At 53.7% G+C, this 18,121-nt stretch overlaps 1 protein-coding gene across 2 annotated transcripts in view; it reads right to left on the minus strand.

Moving 5' to 3' along the window:
- Positions 1 to 2,586: 2,586 nt before the first annotated feature.
- The window catches only part of THAP4 (THAP domain containing 4), a 38,568-nt gene continuing 23,033 nt past the window's right edge, over positions 2,587 to 18,121 (minus strand). For both annotated transcript variants that reach the window (XM_038574457.1, XM_038574458.1), the window contains one exon: positions 2,587 to 2,849. In XM_038574457.1, coding sequence (XP_038430385.1) covers positions 2,730 to 2,849 — 120 coding nt within the window. In that variant the 3' untranslated portion in view covers positions 2,587 to 2,729. The remainder of the gene's footprint in view (positions 2,850 to 18,121) is intronic.

Here is an 18,121-nt window from a genome sequence, read left to right on the forward strand (position 1 = left end):
AGGTCGGTGAGATGAGCACCCGGGAAAACGAATTATTCCCGTTATACTATATATATATATTTTTTATTTTTACAATTTTTAAGTTTACATTGAAATCTTTAAGCCTACAGAATCTATTTTTTTAAACTTTTTTTTAGATTTTATTTATTCATGAGAGACAGAGAGAGGCAGAAACAGGCAGAGGGAGAAGCAGGCTCCATGCAGGGAGCCCGATGTGTGACTCGATCCTGGGACCCCAGGGTCATGCCCAGGGCTGAAGGTGGTGCTAAACCACTGCACCACGGGGGCTGCCCCCATTACATTATATTTTGACTTATCTCTTTGCTGGGAAAGGTGCAAAAAAAAGAGGAAAAAACTGCAAACTTCAGGCGTGGTCCTGCTGTTAACCCCAGTCTGATCATCCTGCAAACACTGCAGGTATCTGTAGGATAAAGCAAATGACATTAGTCTTGCGAAGAACCAAGGCTTATCATCTCAGAAGAGTTAAAATCAAAGAATTTAAGTCAAACCTTCTGTGATCCCAAGATGTGAGCTGGAAATGGCGCGGATGCATCGTGTCTTGTGTCTGAGCACAGAAGGGGCTCCCAGGCTACGCGGTGAGGGAAGGGCCACGGCCGGGTGGCACAGCCACGGTAGGTGTGGAGCCGTTCCCGGTCGGGCCGCACGCGGGGGCCACCCACCCAGGAGGGCCGCCGCCCTGGCCTAGTGGCGTGTCCGGGGACAGCAGGGCGCAGACCAAGGAACGATTGAAGGCCGGCTCTTTCCTGCCAGCTTCCTGCTGGAAGTGGTTCCAGGGCCCACGGCTGCACATGACGGGGACTCCTGTGGGCACTTGTCCCCAAATGCTGATGTGACCAGGGTCGGGGGCGCCCGGCTGGCTTTGCCGGTACAGCACATCACTCCTGATCTCGGGGCCTGGCTTTAAGCACCGTGAGAGGAGGCCCGGCCCTTGGCTGTGCGGGGTCTCCGTGGGGGTCTCTGGGGGCCTCTGTAGGCCCCCCTGTCTCTGATGAGCGCCCCCCCCCCGGCCACAGGACGAGAATGTCGGTCCATGCAGCCAGGTGACGGGGTCGCCTGGCTCCCCGAGAGCGCGGGGCCGTAGTCTGGGGGCCACACCCACCCTACCCCGGGGCCACACTGCAGCGGCTGAACGAGCCGGGCGCGCACAGTATGAGGGGCGCTCCCCACCCCCTTCCTGACGCACCGGCTGTAGGAAATTCATGGCTCTCCGCTGCCCGTCCCCGCACCTGGGGCGCCACCCCCTGCTCAGACGGGCCCCGGGCTGTGGCACGGACCAGCCCTCAGCCATGGGGAGGGGACAACGTGGAGGCACCGTCCCTGTGGGTGCTGAGGAAACCACATTCCCGCCGCGGGGCCCCTTCATTTTAGCAACAGTGAAGGGCGGCCGGCGGACCCGCGAGGCTCCTGGGGCGCGACAGGCGCTGGGGAGGCCCCCAGAAGAGCGTCCGCAGGGAGCAGACGGGACAGCGCCAGGATGGACCCCCCAGCACCCAGCCGGGACGGGACCGCTTCCCCACGAGCCTCCCGGGAGGCGGCGGCCAGGTGGTCGCGCCGGGCATCTGCTGCCTGCCCCGGGCTCTGGGTGCTGCCCTCCCGGACCCCTGGGCTGCGAGCGCAGAGGCCCGTTTCCCCCCAGGCCCACCTGCGGAAATCCTAGCCGCGGGGGCTCTGCTGCCTCCAGGCCGAGGGCGAAGCGGCCCCGAGGCTCGGCCTCGACCTGGCAGCGGCCTGCACCCCTCGCCCCTCCTGAGCGGACCCGGGCCGCAGCCCCAGAGAACTGCGCTGCCCCGCGGGACGGCGTCCGGGAGGCCGTGGGGTCCGGGGTGCAGACAGGGAGCCAGAGCCGTGCTTGCCGCCCGCAGGCGGGGCTGCCCAGGAGCATCCACCCACCATGCTGTTCCCTGGGGATCCCAGCTGCAGGGGACTTGGCCCTGGCGACCCCAGCCCTGTAATGCTGTGGGTCCCCAAGCCCCGGGTGGGCGGGGGTGGCTGCAGCTGCCCCGCGGCTTCACCCCGCTGCAGCGTCCACGTTCCCCGTGTGGCTCCAGACCTGCTGCTGTGTTGGGAAGAAGAAAGCGGCTTTGTTTTTACAAGCCGTTGGGGATAAATGCTTGGGATTTGTTTAAAAATATGGCAGCAAATAGAAGGGAGAACAGACGAGGAGGAGCTGCTAGAGGGAAACCAGGGGGGTGGTGACGGCAGGAGGGTTCGCGCGCCTCTGGGAGACGGGCCGCGTTCTGCTGCAGGGCCGTGGGCTGCGGGGCGTGGGCGAGGACCCGCTCACACCGCCTCTGGCCTTGGGGACGCCCTTCATCCGTGTGGACACGGCCCGAGACCGTCAGCTTCACAAACTGTGAAGCGAGCGTGACCCTTTCTGTCCCACGTTCGTCGGCAGCTTATGGCTGGCTCCTCCAGGGAGGCTCATAAATACTTTAGATCTTGTGAAAGCTGCCAGCAGAAAAAGGAGAGTCACTCCTTAATTTTTTTACAGAAAAGGCTGGAAAACGGGTACTCACCGGCAGATGAAAGAAACGCAGTCTACACAAGTGATAATATTCGAAATGCTCAGTCATAAAAATAAAGGCCTTTTATTTGGTTTTCCTACGCCGTTACAGGGACCCATGGCGACTCTGGGACCCACGAGCCCGCGGCCCGCCCGCACCTGCGGCGGGCGTCTACAAAGCCGAAGGGTCACGACACACTCGGGGTCACGGGGTCACCCTCTTGTAGGTGATGTGGAGATGCTGAGTCATGGGCTGGGTGGTGGTCGCCATGGAGACGGTCTGTTCAAGTTTGCCTTCGGAATTCAGCCTGAATTTTCGGGTGATCTGAGCGGAACAAAACAAACAAACGCCTTAGTTTTATCTTCCGAGGGCGGCCCCGCCCCGGACCGAGGGTTCGGTACAGGCTGCGACCTGCCGCATCCGTTGTCAGAGGCCTGTGGCCTGTGGCCGTGCGGTGGCCCCGCCGGGGCGGCGGACGCTGAGGCCTGTGGCCGTGCGGTGGCCCCGCCGGGGCGGCGGACGCTGAGCCCACGGCCGCCATCCGCAGGCGTCCAGCAGGCGCCCCGGCCTCGGGCTCGTCTCGACTCACTGACAAGCCGGCCACTTCCTTTCAGGCGGAAGCTGACCTCCCGCGCTCGGCCCCCTCGCCCTCGCCCTCACGCGCTGACAGCCTGACCGGACGTCGCCCATGTCCTTGGGGACTCGGCGTGAGCCCCTCCGGAAGCACCGACGTGTCAGAAGGAGCACGGTGGCCGGTGGGAAGTCCCGTCCTCCTGGAGCGCCGGCCACAGAGGCCGAGGCAGCCGGGACACAAGCCACCGGCCACCAAGGGGCCAGTGTGCGGGACGCGCTGGGGTCCAGGGCGGATGAGGCTGTCCTCCTCCAGGCCACAGCCAAGCACCCGGCTACTGGCCGTCTGGCGCAGAAAACCAGGGGGGCCACATCTCACAACGTCCATTTAAAGGCCCAAGGAACCAGCCCCGCAGCCAGGACAGAGGTCCCGGGGACAAGGAGGCACGTGTGGCCACGAGCGGCCGCCTGGACAGCAAGGGGACAGCAGTGGGGCCAAGAGGCTGGGAGGCCAGGGAACAGCCCCGACGTCCCCCCGGGACCATGACGGGCAGCCAGGCAGCAACGGCCAGCTTCAGGGCAGCTCAGCCTGCAGACAGGGCTCTGCCCGAGCGACGGCCGCGCCGTCGTCCACGCTCTTCACACATGGCGTCGAGGATCCGAGAAAAACAGACAGAAAAACCCCAACTGAGGCCAGGAGGCGAGAGCAAGGCGCACAGGTGCCGGGGAGGGCGCCTGCGGTGGGTGTGCCAACGCCACAGGCCCCGGCGCGGGACGGAGGGCTCCGGCGAGGACTGCGGCGGCCGGAGACGCTCCAACGGGAATTCCGTGCCGGGAAGGAAGACTCCCAGGCCAGACGCGGCTGGGGGCGCAGGGCCCCGGAGGCGACGCGCCCCGCAGATCCCGGGACATGGCGAGGACGGAGCAGCAGCCCCACGTTCTATCCGAGCGACGCTGGCTGCTTGCCCCGGACACGCCACACGGACGCCTGGGCGCCGGGGAGGGCAGGGACCCGCCAGCCACACGGGCTTCCCCACAGAAGGGCGGCACCTCAGTCACTGACGGGACTGTCACCCCAAGGACTCGCGCTGCGGTGAAATACTCTTCAAAACCAAAGGCAAGGGGTGCCCGGGGGCTCAGCAGGTGAGCATCTGCCTTGGGCTCCGGGCGAGACCCCGGGGTCCCGGGATCGAGTCCTGCATCGGGTTCCCCGCGGGGAGCCTGCTTCTCCCTCTGCCTGTGTCTCTGCCTCTCTCTGTGTGTCTCTTGTGAATAAAAAAAATCTTTAAAAAACAATAGACCTCTTTATTTTTTTTAAAGATTTTTATTTATTTATTCATGAGAGACACACACAGAGAGAAGGGCTCATGGAAGGGCCCGAAGTCATAATCATGTTTTTGAAAATATCTCCCCTAAGACACCCGGGGGGCTCAGCGGTGGAGCATCTGCCTTCAGCCCAGGGCATGACCCGGGGTCCCGGGATCGAGTCCCGCGTCGGGCTCCTGCAGGGAGCCTGCTTCTCCCGTGTCTCTGCCTCTCTCTGTGTGTCTCTCATGAATAAATAAATAAAATCTTAAGAAAATATGTCCCCCACGTTCAAAGTCCAACACTGGTTTGCACACACTGTGCACTCACCCTCCCGTGACCTGCAGAATCTCAGTTCTTTGATTTTGATTGAAAATCCGTGACAGGAGCTGCGTGGGTCTAGGTTTTGACAAGGCTCTCGGGCTCCTGCTTAGGCAAAGGGAGCCTCCTAAAGACGGACACTCCTGCTTTTCTAGAAAAGGCATTTACTGATGTGTTCAGTGTGAGGGAAGATTTCCAAGTGTTGTTGGTGAGAAATCTGACTCATGCGAAGAAAACGACATAAAACACGTGTATTTACTTGTAAGAAGCAAAGTGTTTTGTTTTCTCATCGTTGAAAACAGAGTCATGTAAGACAAAAAAGCAAAATGAAAATAATAAAACTGATAAACACCTCCCCCACACACACACCACAAAACCATGTGGCCTCAGGGCAGGGGGCAGACACGGAGTCCTGGGGCGCCTCTGGCCCGGGCGCAGCGCGGGGACCGCATACCCTGGCGCAGAGGCAGGGCCGCCCGAGGTCCCGGAGGTCCCACAGTCAGGACACCCGGTTACCACTGCCCGAGGACGCGGCCCGCACGCCGCGGTGAGTAAGGGACAGTGGGCGGCACGCCGACGAGCCGCTGGGCGGGAAGCCAGGAGAGCACGGGGCAGCGAGGGGACAGCAGAGGGCCCGGGGCCAAGACAGACACATGGACGCTCGGGGACACTTCCTGTGCCAGGGAAGCACCCTCACGCCACGGGAGCATCTTTCAACTACATTATTTTTTTCTGGAATTTCACCTACAAACAAAGGCTTTTACGTTTGGGTCACTTTCCAGGGGCCACGAGGTGGTGCGGGGCCCCGGCGACAGGCACGCTGCTCCTGCAGGGCAGGGCTCGCCGGCCCCCCAGCCCCCGGCTCAGGGCCCAGGAACGAGGGGCGAGCAAGAGGCGGGACGTGGGCTGGGTGCGCCCCGAGGCCACCGGGGCCTGGGAAGGACGGGGAGCCGGGAGCACCCACCCCGCCGCAGGGACACCGGGCAGCCGCGGCCACCCCGCCCTCCTGTCACCCGGCGGGCCCCTCGGTTGCCGTCCCTCGGGGTGTCACGCGCCGTGTCCTCCAGTGGGAGGCACGAGCGAGCTTCCCAGTGGGTGCCGGCCGCCTGGCGCCTTGGGCGAGTCTGCTCCTGGCAGCCCGCGGGCCCTCAGGGACGTGGGGCTGAGGCCCTGCCAGCCTCCGAGCTTCCGGGGGGCCAGGGAGTGGCAGGCAAGGCCACGCGCACCCGCGGGCAGGGAAGGTCCCGCCAGACAGACGCATTCTCCGCCCACGCCGGCCCCACGGCAGCAGACTGTGGAGCGGACTCGAAGTGCTTTTTTATCTTGTTTCATTCAGTAGAGAAATGATGGAAAAGGAAATCTGGGGGGAAGATGCTCTGACCACGAAACAAAGGGTTTCAGGCCCTAAACAGAGACGAAGGGCCAGAGTGGCCAGCGCGCCCCGCGGGGGGCGGACGGCTGAGCCCGGTGGCCCTGGGCTCCCAGCGTGCCAGTGGCCTCTGGGCCCGTCGTCACGGGTGGTGGCTCGCCGCCAGGCACCGCAACCAGGACCGGGCTGGGTGCGCACCGCCTTCCCGAGGGCCGACACGGCACCCATGCATGTACAGGCTGGCGCTCGCGTGCCCACTAGCTGGCCCCGCCACCGCCGTTCCCTCCCGTGAGCGGGGCCTGACCGCCTCTCCTCTCTTAGCTGATTTTAAGTACACGACACGGCGTTAACTGCAGACAGCACACTGTCCCTTCCGCCCCCACGACAGGCTCCCCCTACACCCAGACATCTGTGCCCTCTGCCCTACGACCTGCCATCCCCCTGCCCCAGGCAACACCATCCTACTTACTCTGTGTTTATTTATTTATTAATTTTTTAAAAGATTTTATTTATTTATTCATAGAGACACACACACAGAGAGAGAGAGAGAGAGGCAGAGACACAGGCAGAGGGAGAAGCAGGCTCCATGCACCGGGAGCCCGATGTGGGTCTCAATCCCGGGTCTCCAGGATCGCGCCCTGGGCTGCAGGCGGCGCTAAACCACTGTGCCACCGGGGCTGCCCCCTACTCTGTATTTTAAAAAAAGTTCCGGGATCCCTGGGTGGCGCAGCGGTTTGGCGCCTGCCTTTGGCCCAGGGCGCGATCCTGGAGACCCGGGATCGAATCCCACATCAGGCTCCCGGTGCATGGAGCCTGCTTCTCCCTCTGCCTGTGTCTCTGCCTCTCTCTCTCTCTCTCACTGCGTGCCTATCGTAAATAAAAATTAAAAAAAAAAAAAAAAGTTCCACCTATAAATGAAACCATGAAGTACTTCTCTCTCTCTGACTTACTTCACCTAGTATAATCCCCGCAGGGTTTAATTCTTTTTTTTTTAATGGCTGAATAATATTCCGTGAGCATGTGCATAGACGCGTGCACGCACACACACACACTTGCTCTGTCCACTCATCCGTCAGGGCGCACGCAGGCTGCTTCCATGTCCGCATCCCTGAACGGGCGAAGGGGTCACCCACGGGGTCCAGGGCCAGAGGCTGCCCCACAGCTTCGGACACACACCTGTGCCACGCCGGCAACCAAACCCCCGCCCTACTCCTCCGGGTGACAAGGACAGGTGGCTGCCGGTGTGGGAGGAGAGGAGGCACTGAGAGGAAACTCGGACGAAGGATCATTTTGAGAAAAGGCACAATAGAAAGAAGAAATATTCACTCAATAGGTTAACAGCAAACTGGAGACAGAAGAAAGGCTCCGTGAATTTGAAAACAGGTCAAAAAAATATCCAAATTGGGGGCGCCTGGTTCAGTTGGTGGAGCGTGTGACTCTTAATCTCAGGGCTGTGAGTCTGAGCCCTGTCATGGGCACAGAGATTAAAAACAAAAATCTTTAAAATACCTAATTTGACTAATGTAGACAAAAGAGACTGAAGAAAAATGAACAGAGTCTTGGGGACACACGGGACGGCATTAAACAGCTTACCATCTGTTTAGTAGCAGTTCTGACGGGAAGAGTAAGAACGGAGCAGAAAAAGAGTTGGAGAAACTGTGGCAGAAAATCCCCAAATATGACACCACCACCACCCCAGATCCAAGAATTTCAGGAGACTCACACAGGACAAACACAAGGACCCCACACCCAGGAAGATAAAGAAAAAGAAATCTCAAAAATGACTAGAGAAAGGGCAGCTGGTGGCTCCATCGGTGCAGCGTCTGCCCTTGGCTCAGGTCGTGATCCCGGGGTCCTGGGGTCGAGCCCCGTGTCCAGTCGGGCTCCCCGCTCAGCAGGGTGTCTTGCTGCTCCCTCTGCCCCACCCTCCACTTATGCTCTCTCTTTCTCTCAAAGATTAAAAAAAAAAAAAAAAACCCACTAGGAAAAAAAGACAAATAATGTACAGGGCATGAATTCTAGTTGACTTTTCAATTCAACGAAGTCAGAAGACAATTTAACAAGATAAAGAAATTACTTTAAAAACTAATACCTGTTGACCCAGAATTTTACTTATGGTAAAAATATCCTTCAAAGCTGGGAGTGATGGAGGACTCGGTGAAGATGGTCGAGTAGGAAGCCCCCAGAATTGGTCTCCCTGCTGGGGCGCACCTGCCCTGGCCTGTCCAGTAGCCGGGAGGCAGGCAGCTGTGTAGGTATTTCTGGAGCAGACTGTGGGGCCAGAGGGGGCAGCAAGGACCCTGTCCCTCCAGCTCAAGGGACTCACAGGAGATCTGAAGGGCCGCATCCCTTCACCCCACTTCATTTTAACTCTTCTCTCTTTGAGGAACCAGACATCAGACACTAGGACAAACAACATGGGGAAATTAGAAAGGGAGTGCACATGCCCAGGGAGAGGGTCAGAAAAACACCCAAGAAGATCTGTTTACATCTCAGGTGGCTTCTGGGCACAGGGACAGCCCACAACAACCAAACAACAACAACCACAAAGCACAAATAAATGGAAACACATCCAACGCTCATGGATTAGAAAACTTAAGATCAGTAAGATATCAATACTGCCCAAACATGTACAGAATTAATGACATCCCTATCAAAATCCCTGTATGTTTTGTAGAAACAGAAAATACCATGCCAAGATTCACATGGAATCTCAAGAGACCCCCCCCAAAAAAAGAGAGAGAGACTGAGAGAGAACTGCCCCCCCAAAACAAACAAATGAAAAAGAACAAAGCTGAAGGACACACACTTCTTGATTTCACAGCTGTATGGCCCTGGCATAAAGACAGACATATAGGCTGATGGAACAGAGTAGAGAACCCAGAAATCAACTCTCACATATGTAGTTAAGTGATTTTCTTTCTTTCTTTTTTTTTTTTTTAAGATTTTTATTTATATATTCACGAGACACACACACACACACACACAGAGAGAGAGAGAGAGAGAGAGAGAGAGGCAGAGACACAGGCAGAGGGAGAAGCAGGCTCCACGCAGGGAGCCCGACGTGGGACTCGATCCTCGGACTCCAGGATCACGCCCTGGGCTGAAGGCGGTGCTAAACCGCTGAGTCCCCTGGGTTGCCCAAGTGATTTTCAACAAAGCTGCCAAGACCATTCAGTGGAGAGAGGAGAATCTTTTCAACAAATGGCACTGGGAAAACTGGACATCCGCATGCAAAAGGACGAAGGTGGATGCTATCACCACACACCAAAAGTAACTCCCATGAGTCAGAGACTTAAATGTGAGAGCTAAAACCACAGAACTCTTTGAAGAGAATAGTGCAAACACTTCACAATGCTCAAGTTGGCAAAGGTTTCTTGGACGTGACGCCAAATATACAGCCAACAACAGAAAAAAAACCAAATTGTAATTCATGAAAATTAAAACTTTGATGTATCAGGACGCCTGGGTGGCTGAGTGGTTGAGTGTCTGCCTTCGGCTCAGGGCGTGATCCTGGAGACCCGGGATCAAGTCCCACGTCGGGCTCCCTGCAGGGAGCCTCCTTCTCCTTCTGCCTGTGTCTCTCTGTGTCTCTCATGAATAAATAAATAAAATCTTAAAAAAAAAAAAAAAAAAAACTCTGATGCATCAAAAGATACTGTAAACAGTAAAAAAGCAGCTCACAAAAAGAAAGAAAATATTTGGGAGTCATGTATCTGATAAGGGAGTCCAAGATAACAGAACTCTGGCTGCTGTACCACATCCAGAAAACAGCTGGTGTGGTGACGACACGGAGGAACCGGAGCCCTCCTGCACAGCCGGCAGGAATGCACTGGCACAGCCGCTGGGGGAAAGAGTATGGCAGTGCCCCTAAAAATTAACAACAAACTACTCTACGGTGTAGAAAGTCCATCTGCAGGTACACACAAGAACCGGAAGGGTCTTTTTTTTTTTTTTTTTTAAAGGTTTTATTTATTTATTCCTGAGAGACACAGAGAGAGGCAGAGACACAGGCAGAGGGAGAAGCTGGCTCCATACAGGGAGCCCGATGTGAGACTCGATCCCAGGACCCCAGGATCATGCCCTGGGCCGAAGGCAGGCGCCAAACCACTGAGCCACCCAGGTATGCCGAAAAGCAGGGTCTTGAAGATATATTTGTCCACCCAAGTTAATGGTGGCATTATTCACGGGAGACAAAACATGGAGGCGACTGTGTCTACTGATGGATGGATGGATAATCAAAACATAATACATACATACACTATACAGACTACTCTCAGCCCTAAAAACGATGGAAATTCCACAATGTTCTACAACATGGATGAATCCCGAGGACATTATACTGCGTGAAATAAACCAGTCACTAAAAGGCAAGTAGTGTGTGATTCCACTTACGGTCTGTAGACAGATCCAGGTGGACACAAAGTAGGAAGGGAGGGTTCCGGGGCGCGGGAAGAGAGAGTGGGGAATTGCTACTTAATGGGCATGGAGCTTTTAGTTTTATAGGATGCAAGTGTTCTGGTGATGGATGGTGGTGCCGGCTGCACACTGTACAAAAATACTTAATACCCCTACTCTGTACCCTTAAAAATGGTTAGGATGTTGAAGTCTGTCATATGTATTTTACTCCACAGTTAAAAAAAAGTCATAAAGTGATATAATCCCAAGAGAACTGCAGACAGCAGACCTATACTGCAAAGAAGGTGTGAACACAGGGCTTCAGGATGAAGGGATATTATGTAGACCCTCGTCTACAGGAAAGTGAAAAGAACACAAGACAGAAAATAAGTGGGTTAGGAGAAGTGATTACTCTCCCCCTCTCTGTAATTTCTCTGAACATGAGATGATTATTTAAAGCAAAAGTAATGGGCTGCCTGGGTGGCTCAGTTGGTTAAGAGTCTGACTCTTGGTTTCTGCTCAGGTTGTGATTTCATGGTTGTGGACTGACCCCGTGTCAGGCTCTGCATTCAGTGGAGAGTCAGCGTCGGTCTTTCTCCCTCTCCCTCTGCTCCTCTGTACTGGTGCTTGCTTTCTATTTCTCATAAATAAATAAATAAATAAATAAATAAATAAATAAATAAATAAATAAATAAATAAAATCTTAAGAAATAAAACAAAACTTACAATACTGTGAAGATTTATGGTATGTGTGTATATGCTTTAAACACGTATTTACATATACATGTTACAGGTGTGACATACAGAGAAAAAACGGTTGCAGGGTTACAGAGCTGAAAGCCACGACATATGAGAAGCAGGAACAGGAAAGTGTCAGCGGTAAAGTAAGGGAGATTATCCAAAATCAACATGAAGTGGGAGATGCGATGGTGCCATACAGATTATAAATAGACTTTGGTTAAGTTTAGGGTGTACACTGTTGGCTTCAAAGAAACCAATAAAAAAAAAAATGAGAAAGACACAGCTAAGAAGCTAACAGAAGAAATATCACTCAGCCATAAAAAAGGAGATCTTGCCATTTGCAACAACATGGATGGACCTAGAGACATTATGTTAAGGAAAGTAGAGAAAGACAAATACCACAGGATTTCACTTGTGTGTGGAACCTAAAAAAACAAAACAGATGAACAAAAGAATCAGACCCATAAATACAGAGGACATGCTGGTGGTTGCAGAGGGAAGGGGATGGACAACAGGGGTGAAGGGGAGCAGGAATTATAGCCTCCAGGTACTGAGCACACGTCCCAGGGTCGAGACGCGCCGCACGGGGACAGCAGTTGGCGAGCCGGTGATGGGGTCGCGTGGGGACAGGTGGGAGCTGCACGTGTGGGCAGCACAGCGTAATAAAGAGCTTACAGAGTTGTCCAATCACTAAATGGTACACCTGAGACCACCGTAACATTGCATGTCAACTATACTTTAATAGAAAAAGAGTTAAAAGAAAAAATAAAACAATGCTAAAAATACTTAATTAACCCAAGAGAACATGGTAAAGGAAAAAAACAAGAAAGAAAAAACAACAAATCAGGATGGTGGTCTTACAACTTACCCTATCAGTAATATATCTGTTACATGTAAATGGACTAACTCCAATTAAAATGTGGAGATTTTTGACTAGACAAAAAAAGCAAGACCCCATGAAATATAGAGACATAAGTAAAAGGTAGGAAAACAGATGCACCGTATAAACAACAAATATTGGACAGCAGGTGTGGTTCTGTTACCAACAGACCTCAGGAACAGGACAAGCTACCAAGAGGAACGTTTTATAAATATAATGCGTATATTTACATATCATATGTATGCATCTAAGGACAGAGCTTCAAAGTCATGAAGCAAAAACAGCACCAAAAAAAGGAACAGAAATAACCTAGATCATCGGTGGAGATTTTAGCACCTCTCGGTAATCAGAACCAGAACCCCCTCCGCCAAAAACAATCAGTCGTGTGAAGGAAATCTTAGTGATGTCATCCATCGACTTGACCTAACTGGCATTTCAGTCCACTAGACCCAACAACTCTCAAAAACCTATTTATTTGGAGCGCACATGAGGTGCCCCCCCAAGTTGTATCATGTACTGTGGTGGCACAGAGTCACTCTGAGAGCACGTTCTCTGGGCTCTACAGAATTAAATTAGAGATCGTTAGCAACAGAATATGCAGAAAATCCTCAAATATTTGGCAAGTAAGTAACATACTTCTAGGTGACCCAGTTCAAAGAAGAAAGTCACCAGGAAGGTATTTTGAGCTAGGAGGTAATACCAGCAGACGCAGCTGAGGCAAAGCTTAGCAGAAAATTCATAGTTTCCAAAAGTGCATTATAAACCAAAAATGGGGATGCCTGGGTGGCTCAGCGGTTGAGCGTCTGCCTTTGGCTCGGGGTGTGATCCCGGGGTCTGGACCACAAAAAATGGGCTAAATATCAATGAGGTAAGTTTCCTGTTTAAGAGCTCAAAAGAGAGGAAATTAAACTCAGGACAACTAGAATAAAAGAAACACTATGACGCAAAAATCCTTCAACATGATGTATTTTAGTAATATATAAATCTAGCAATAGATAAAAACGATAAATCGTCACGGTCAGGTGGGGTTTATCCAAAGAACGTCAATATCTGAAATCCTGTTCCCATAACTCACCACATTAAGAGAATAAAGGAGAAAAAAAATCACACAAGCACCTCGATAGTTACAGCAGAAGCACTTGTCAGAATTCAACACTCATTTACAATTTTCAAAAGCCGGCAGACTATGAATATAAGAAAACATAATATGGTAAAAGGCATCAGTCAGAACCCGACAGTGACCATCACAGCCAGTGGTGACAGACGGAGCGGCTCCCGTGAACAGAGCACAGGGCCTGGCGTCTACTCCCGCCTGGACTAAACCATCTGTAGGCCATCCTTTCCTACGTCCTAGTGCAGGAGAAAAGCAAGTGGCATCGAGACTGGAAAGAAAGAAGTGACAGCGTCTATAATAGCAGACGGCAGGACTGAGTGTGTAGACAACCCCAAAGAATCTATTACAAAAATAAGTAAAATAAAACAGTGAACTTGAGAAGCTTACAGGACATAAAACCAATGTGTAAAAGTCAAATGTATTTCTATGAGCTAGCAGCAATAATCGGGAAAATTTAAAAATCATTTATAATAGCATCCCAAACCCACAAATACCCAGACATAAACCTAATTGCACCCTTAGAACTACAAACAACTCACGGCGACAGATGCCTGCACACGTGGAGAGGTTCACCCGTGTACTGGACTAGGACAGTCAGTTTTCTGAAGATGGTACTTCCCAAATTAATCCAGAAACTCAATTAATTCTAAAGAATGCTAGACGTTGGCAAACTCATTCCAAAATTCATACGGAAATGCAAAGGGTTCTTGAGTAGCCAAAACAATTTTGCAGAAAAGGAAAAAAAAGTTGGGCAATGATACGATCTGATCGCAAACATTCCTATGAAGCGACAGTAACCCAGGCCACGTGGTCTCAGGGCACAGACCTCAGGGATCACCTGGGTCCAGCACCGTGCAGACCCGGGCCCGGGCAAGGCACCTTCCTGTGGTGGCGGCGATGAGGGCAGACTTTTCAACAAACTGGGACAACAGCTATGGGGGAAAGAAAGTCAGAGAATCTTGACCCCTACTTCATACCGTTCAAAAACACAAATTCCAAAACTAAAGACCATAAAAATTCTTGGGAGAAAACAAGGGTTAAAAATCTCTGCTGCCTGGGTTAAGCCAAAGAAGTAAAGGCAGGGCACAAAAAGCACAGAGTATAAAAAACAGCTGATAGTGGAAAATGAGAAGTAAAACACTTCGTAAAAGAAATGAGAGGGCAAGTCATAAGCCGGGGACACACGCACCTGACGCGAACCTGCCCCCGGACACGTACTCAGAGCCCAGTAGTAAGAACCGCAAGCCGCCGGAAAAGGGGGCCCAGGATCTCGGCACCCTCCACACAACAGGGAAGCGGCAAATATGCACCAGGGGAGGATGAGCTACATCAGTCACCCGGAACCGTAGGTGACCACGCAAGACGCCCCTTTGCTGCCACCAGGACAGCCAACACTCAGGGGCCAGCAGGGCAGCGGGGCGGGGGAGCGGGGGGGCAGCGGTGGAGCGGCTCCTGCTCACCTGCCTGGTGCCCCCACGTGGCTCAGCAGCCGCAGCCCGAGGTACTCACACGTGCACACCAAGACGCGCACACATGCTCACAGCAGCTTTCCTCCTAAGGGCCCAGGCACGAGGCCATCGGTGTCTGCCAACAGAGGAGACAAAGCTGGAACGTTCGCCCCAGCAGCACACGACTCAGAATCAAACGTACCCAAAGTACCACTGAAAGCGACAGGATGAACTTGAGCGAAGGAGCAAATACCGTAAGGCTCTGTGTGCAATGAGTCCTAGAAGACGCCAATCTGGTCTGTAGGGACAGAAAGCTGGGGGCCGGCCAGGGGGCACAGGCTCTTGAGGTAGCTCCGAGGGTGGACACCTGCTGTGCGCACACTAACTGGCCGCCAATTATACCTCCACGGGGTGGGGGTGTTAAGTAAAAGACGAAAGTTCTAGTAATTCATGCAAGTGAGCGTGAACTGGCAGGGGGGTGGGGGTGGGGGCAGGCAAGCAGGGCACCTGGGACGGCCAGATGTTCATCTGCACAAAACTCCGTTCTAGGTGAATGAATGACCTGAAGGGGAGGTTTTAGGCCAAGCTGATGCTTCCAGGAAAACAAAAGAGAGAATATATATATTTTTTGACCTGTTTTCAGGAAGCCTACCTAACCAAGAAACAGAAAACCAATTCAGAAAGGAGAGCCCAGGAAACTGAACCACCTAAAATTAAGCACTCTTGTTTCTCAGCAACAGAAACAGATGAAGAGATACAGACTGGAAGGGTACTGAGGAGGGGCTCACGTCCAAGTGACGGAAGAGCAAGTGTCAGGAAGGGGACGCGCAGTGGGAGCCACTCAGAGGACCTGGACGGGACTTGCCAGGAAGGGAGGGGAGGGGAGGGGAGGGGAGGGGAGGGGAGCCTCCTTGAGGCCAGCAGAGCAGTCCGGCCGCAGGGGCAGCACCTCAGGGTACCGGAGTACAGGTGGAGTCTCTGGAAGGCAGGGGCCTCTCTGGTGCTGCGTGGCCCCGCTGCGTCTCAGGGCTGCCGTGGGCGCCGTGTGGGGTCTCGAGTGGCCGAGCACACAGAGCAGGTAACAGAAGCGATGAGGTCAGGCTCCAACGGCACACAATGGGACCTGTCCTGACACCTGCTGCTCCCAGGACTCTGGCCACCAGCCTCTGGAGGACAGAGGCCTTCTTCCCCGGCTCCCTCCCTTCCAGGTCTGTCCACACTGACCCAGCAGGGAGGCCCACCGAGGCATACCCAGCCGGTCGATGGTCAGCCATGTCACTGCAGAGCTGAGCCCTCCTCTGGTCCCCTCCCGGAGGGGTCCTTCCCTCACCGTGCTCCCCCCCAGGGGGTCCTTCCCTCACCGTGCTCCCCCCCAGGGGGTCCTTCCCTCACTGTGCTCCTCCCAGGGGGTCCTTCCCTCACTGTGCTCCCCCCCAGGGGCTCTTTCCCTCATCGTGCTCCCACCCAGAGGTGTCCTGCCCTCACTGTGCTCCCCCGCGGGGGTCCTGCCCTCACCATGCTCCCCACCCATAGGCTTCACGTCTCCTTCCCCTCCTTTTACAGAGAGGGATTCCTGTGTTTAATTCATAACACTCCAAGTTAGTTCTCCAGTAATATAAAAGAAAATCAACACCCTCAAAAAAATAAACCATGATAAAGTAAACTCTGGCAAGTATGAGCAAGAAAAAGAAAAAACAAAGACAGAAAAGATCAGAAATACAAAGGGGACGCAGAATGCAGACAGAGAAAGCAGTAAGCGTTCCTTCTTTCTCAAACCCTGAAAATCTAGATGGAAGAGCCCTGGTCCTGGGAGCCTTGGCCTTGCAGTCGCAGGGGGTAGGAAGGCCGGGTAACCCCCACCGCCTGCGGCGCCCAGATGCGTCCTGAGGACCCCGAGGACATCTACAAGGAACAGGCCATCTCCAAGGGCTTCTATTCCTTGTCAGGGAACAGAAACAGTGAAAAGGCTCCCAGCGGCCTCTACGAGTAACTGTGATACCAGAATCAGGACAAGTGGGCGTTCTCTTCAAAAAGCAGACACACCTCAACACTCAGAAGTTATTAATACAATTCACTGCATCAACAGCTTCAAGTGGAAAAACACAGAATCCTCCCAAAAGAGGCAGCAAAAGCATTTGATGAAAGTTAAAGGCCATTCCTGAGTATCACTGTCCCCGTACAGACACAGGGGCTCCTGACCCAGCCCAGGCTGCCCGCCACCGTGTGGCCCGGGGCAAGCACCTCGCGGGGTGAGCACCAGCCTGGACTCCCCCCGGCTCCGTCAGGGCTGTGCCTGCGGACCAGCCGTCAGGACGGACAGTCCTGGCCAGCAGAGGCGCGCACAAACCAGAGGCCTCCCCACCATCAACACAATCAGAAGATGGAGTGGAAGCCACATGCTAGCGGAAGCCAGCGCCACGAAAACTAACTAGAAAGTGCTACAGCAATACCCTGCCGTGAACTACCCAAGACCTGCATGATTAAAGTCAAAAAGTAACTTGGCACCCAAACTACACCCGAGACAGCACGACGCAGCACCACACCACTCACACGGCTACTGACCAGAACTCCCCTTGACCTCAGGTTAACTCACGTGTTTACGTGATCCTGGTGTGAAGGGTGCAGACCTGGACAGACCCGCGTGACGGTCCGTCCAGAGGAGGGAACACAGAACACTTAACCAAGAAAATGTCGAGGAAAGAATACCAACCCGCCCCGGATAGTAAATGGGACACAGGACTACGGTAACCCAACTTACTACACGACTTTGAATCACTATCAGAGAAAAAGTAGACAACAGGACCCTTCTCCCCCATCTATGGAGACAGGCCCGAGAGGCAAGACATTCCACATCTGGGGGGCTGCTGGTCACCCGTCTGTGCACGCATCATGTGAACACACATCTGGGAGGGACTAAGGTCGAGGTGTGAAAGGGACGCTACAAAGGTGCAGAAGAGTTGATGTCATCATCTGAGTAGAAACCCAAGCCCAGGGCAGCCCCGGAAGCCCTGCGGTTTAGCACCGCCTTCAGCCCAGGGTGTGATCCTGGAGACCCGGGATGGAGTCCCACGTCGGAATCCCTGCATGGAGCCTGCTTCTCCCTCTGCCTGTGTCTCTGCCTCTCTCTCTCTCTCTCTCTCTGTGTCTGTCATGAATAAATAAATAAAATCTATTTTTTTTTTTTTTAAAAAAAGAAACCCAAACCCAGACCCCATGAAGGGGAAGACCCCCGGAGAGAACTACAGGAAAGCTCACAACCTGTGAGTAGAGCGCACCCCAACCAAACTCACAAAAGCCACCAAATGCGGAAACATTTGCCACGTAAAGGGCAGAGAGTACCAGCCACGGGACACAGAAAGCTCCCTTAAATCAGAAAGAAAATGAGAGCCACTGAAACACAGGCAAGGACTTCGAGCGTCTGCCGTACGGGGCAAGAAGCACAAACGGCCA

The sequence above is a fragment of the Canis lupus genome, chromosome 25, assembly GCF_011100685.1.
Source record: "Canis lupus familiaris isolate Mischka breed German Shepherd chromosome 25, alternate assembly UU_Cfam_GSD_1.0, whole genome shotgun sequence".
Classification (NCBI taxonomy): domain Eukaryota; kingdom Metazoa; phylum Chordata; class Mammalia; order Carnivora; family Canidae; genus Canis; species Canis lupus.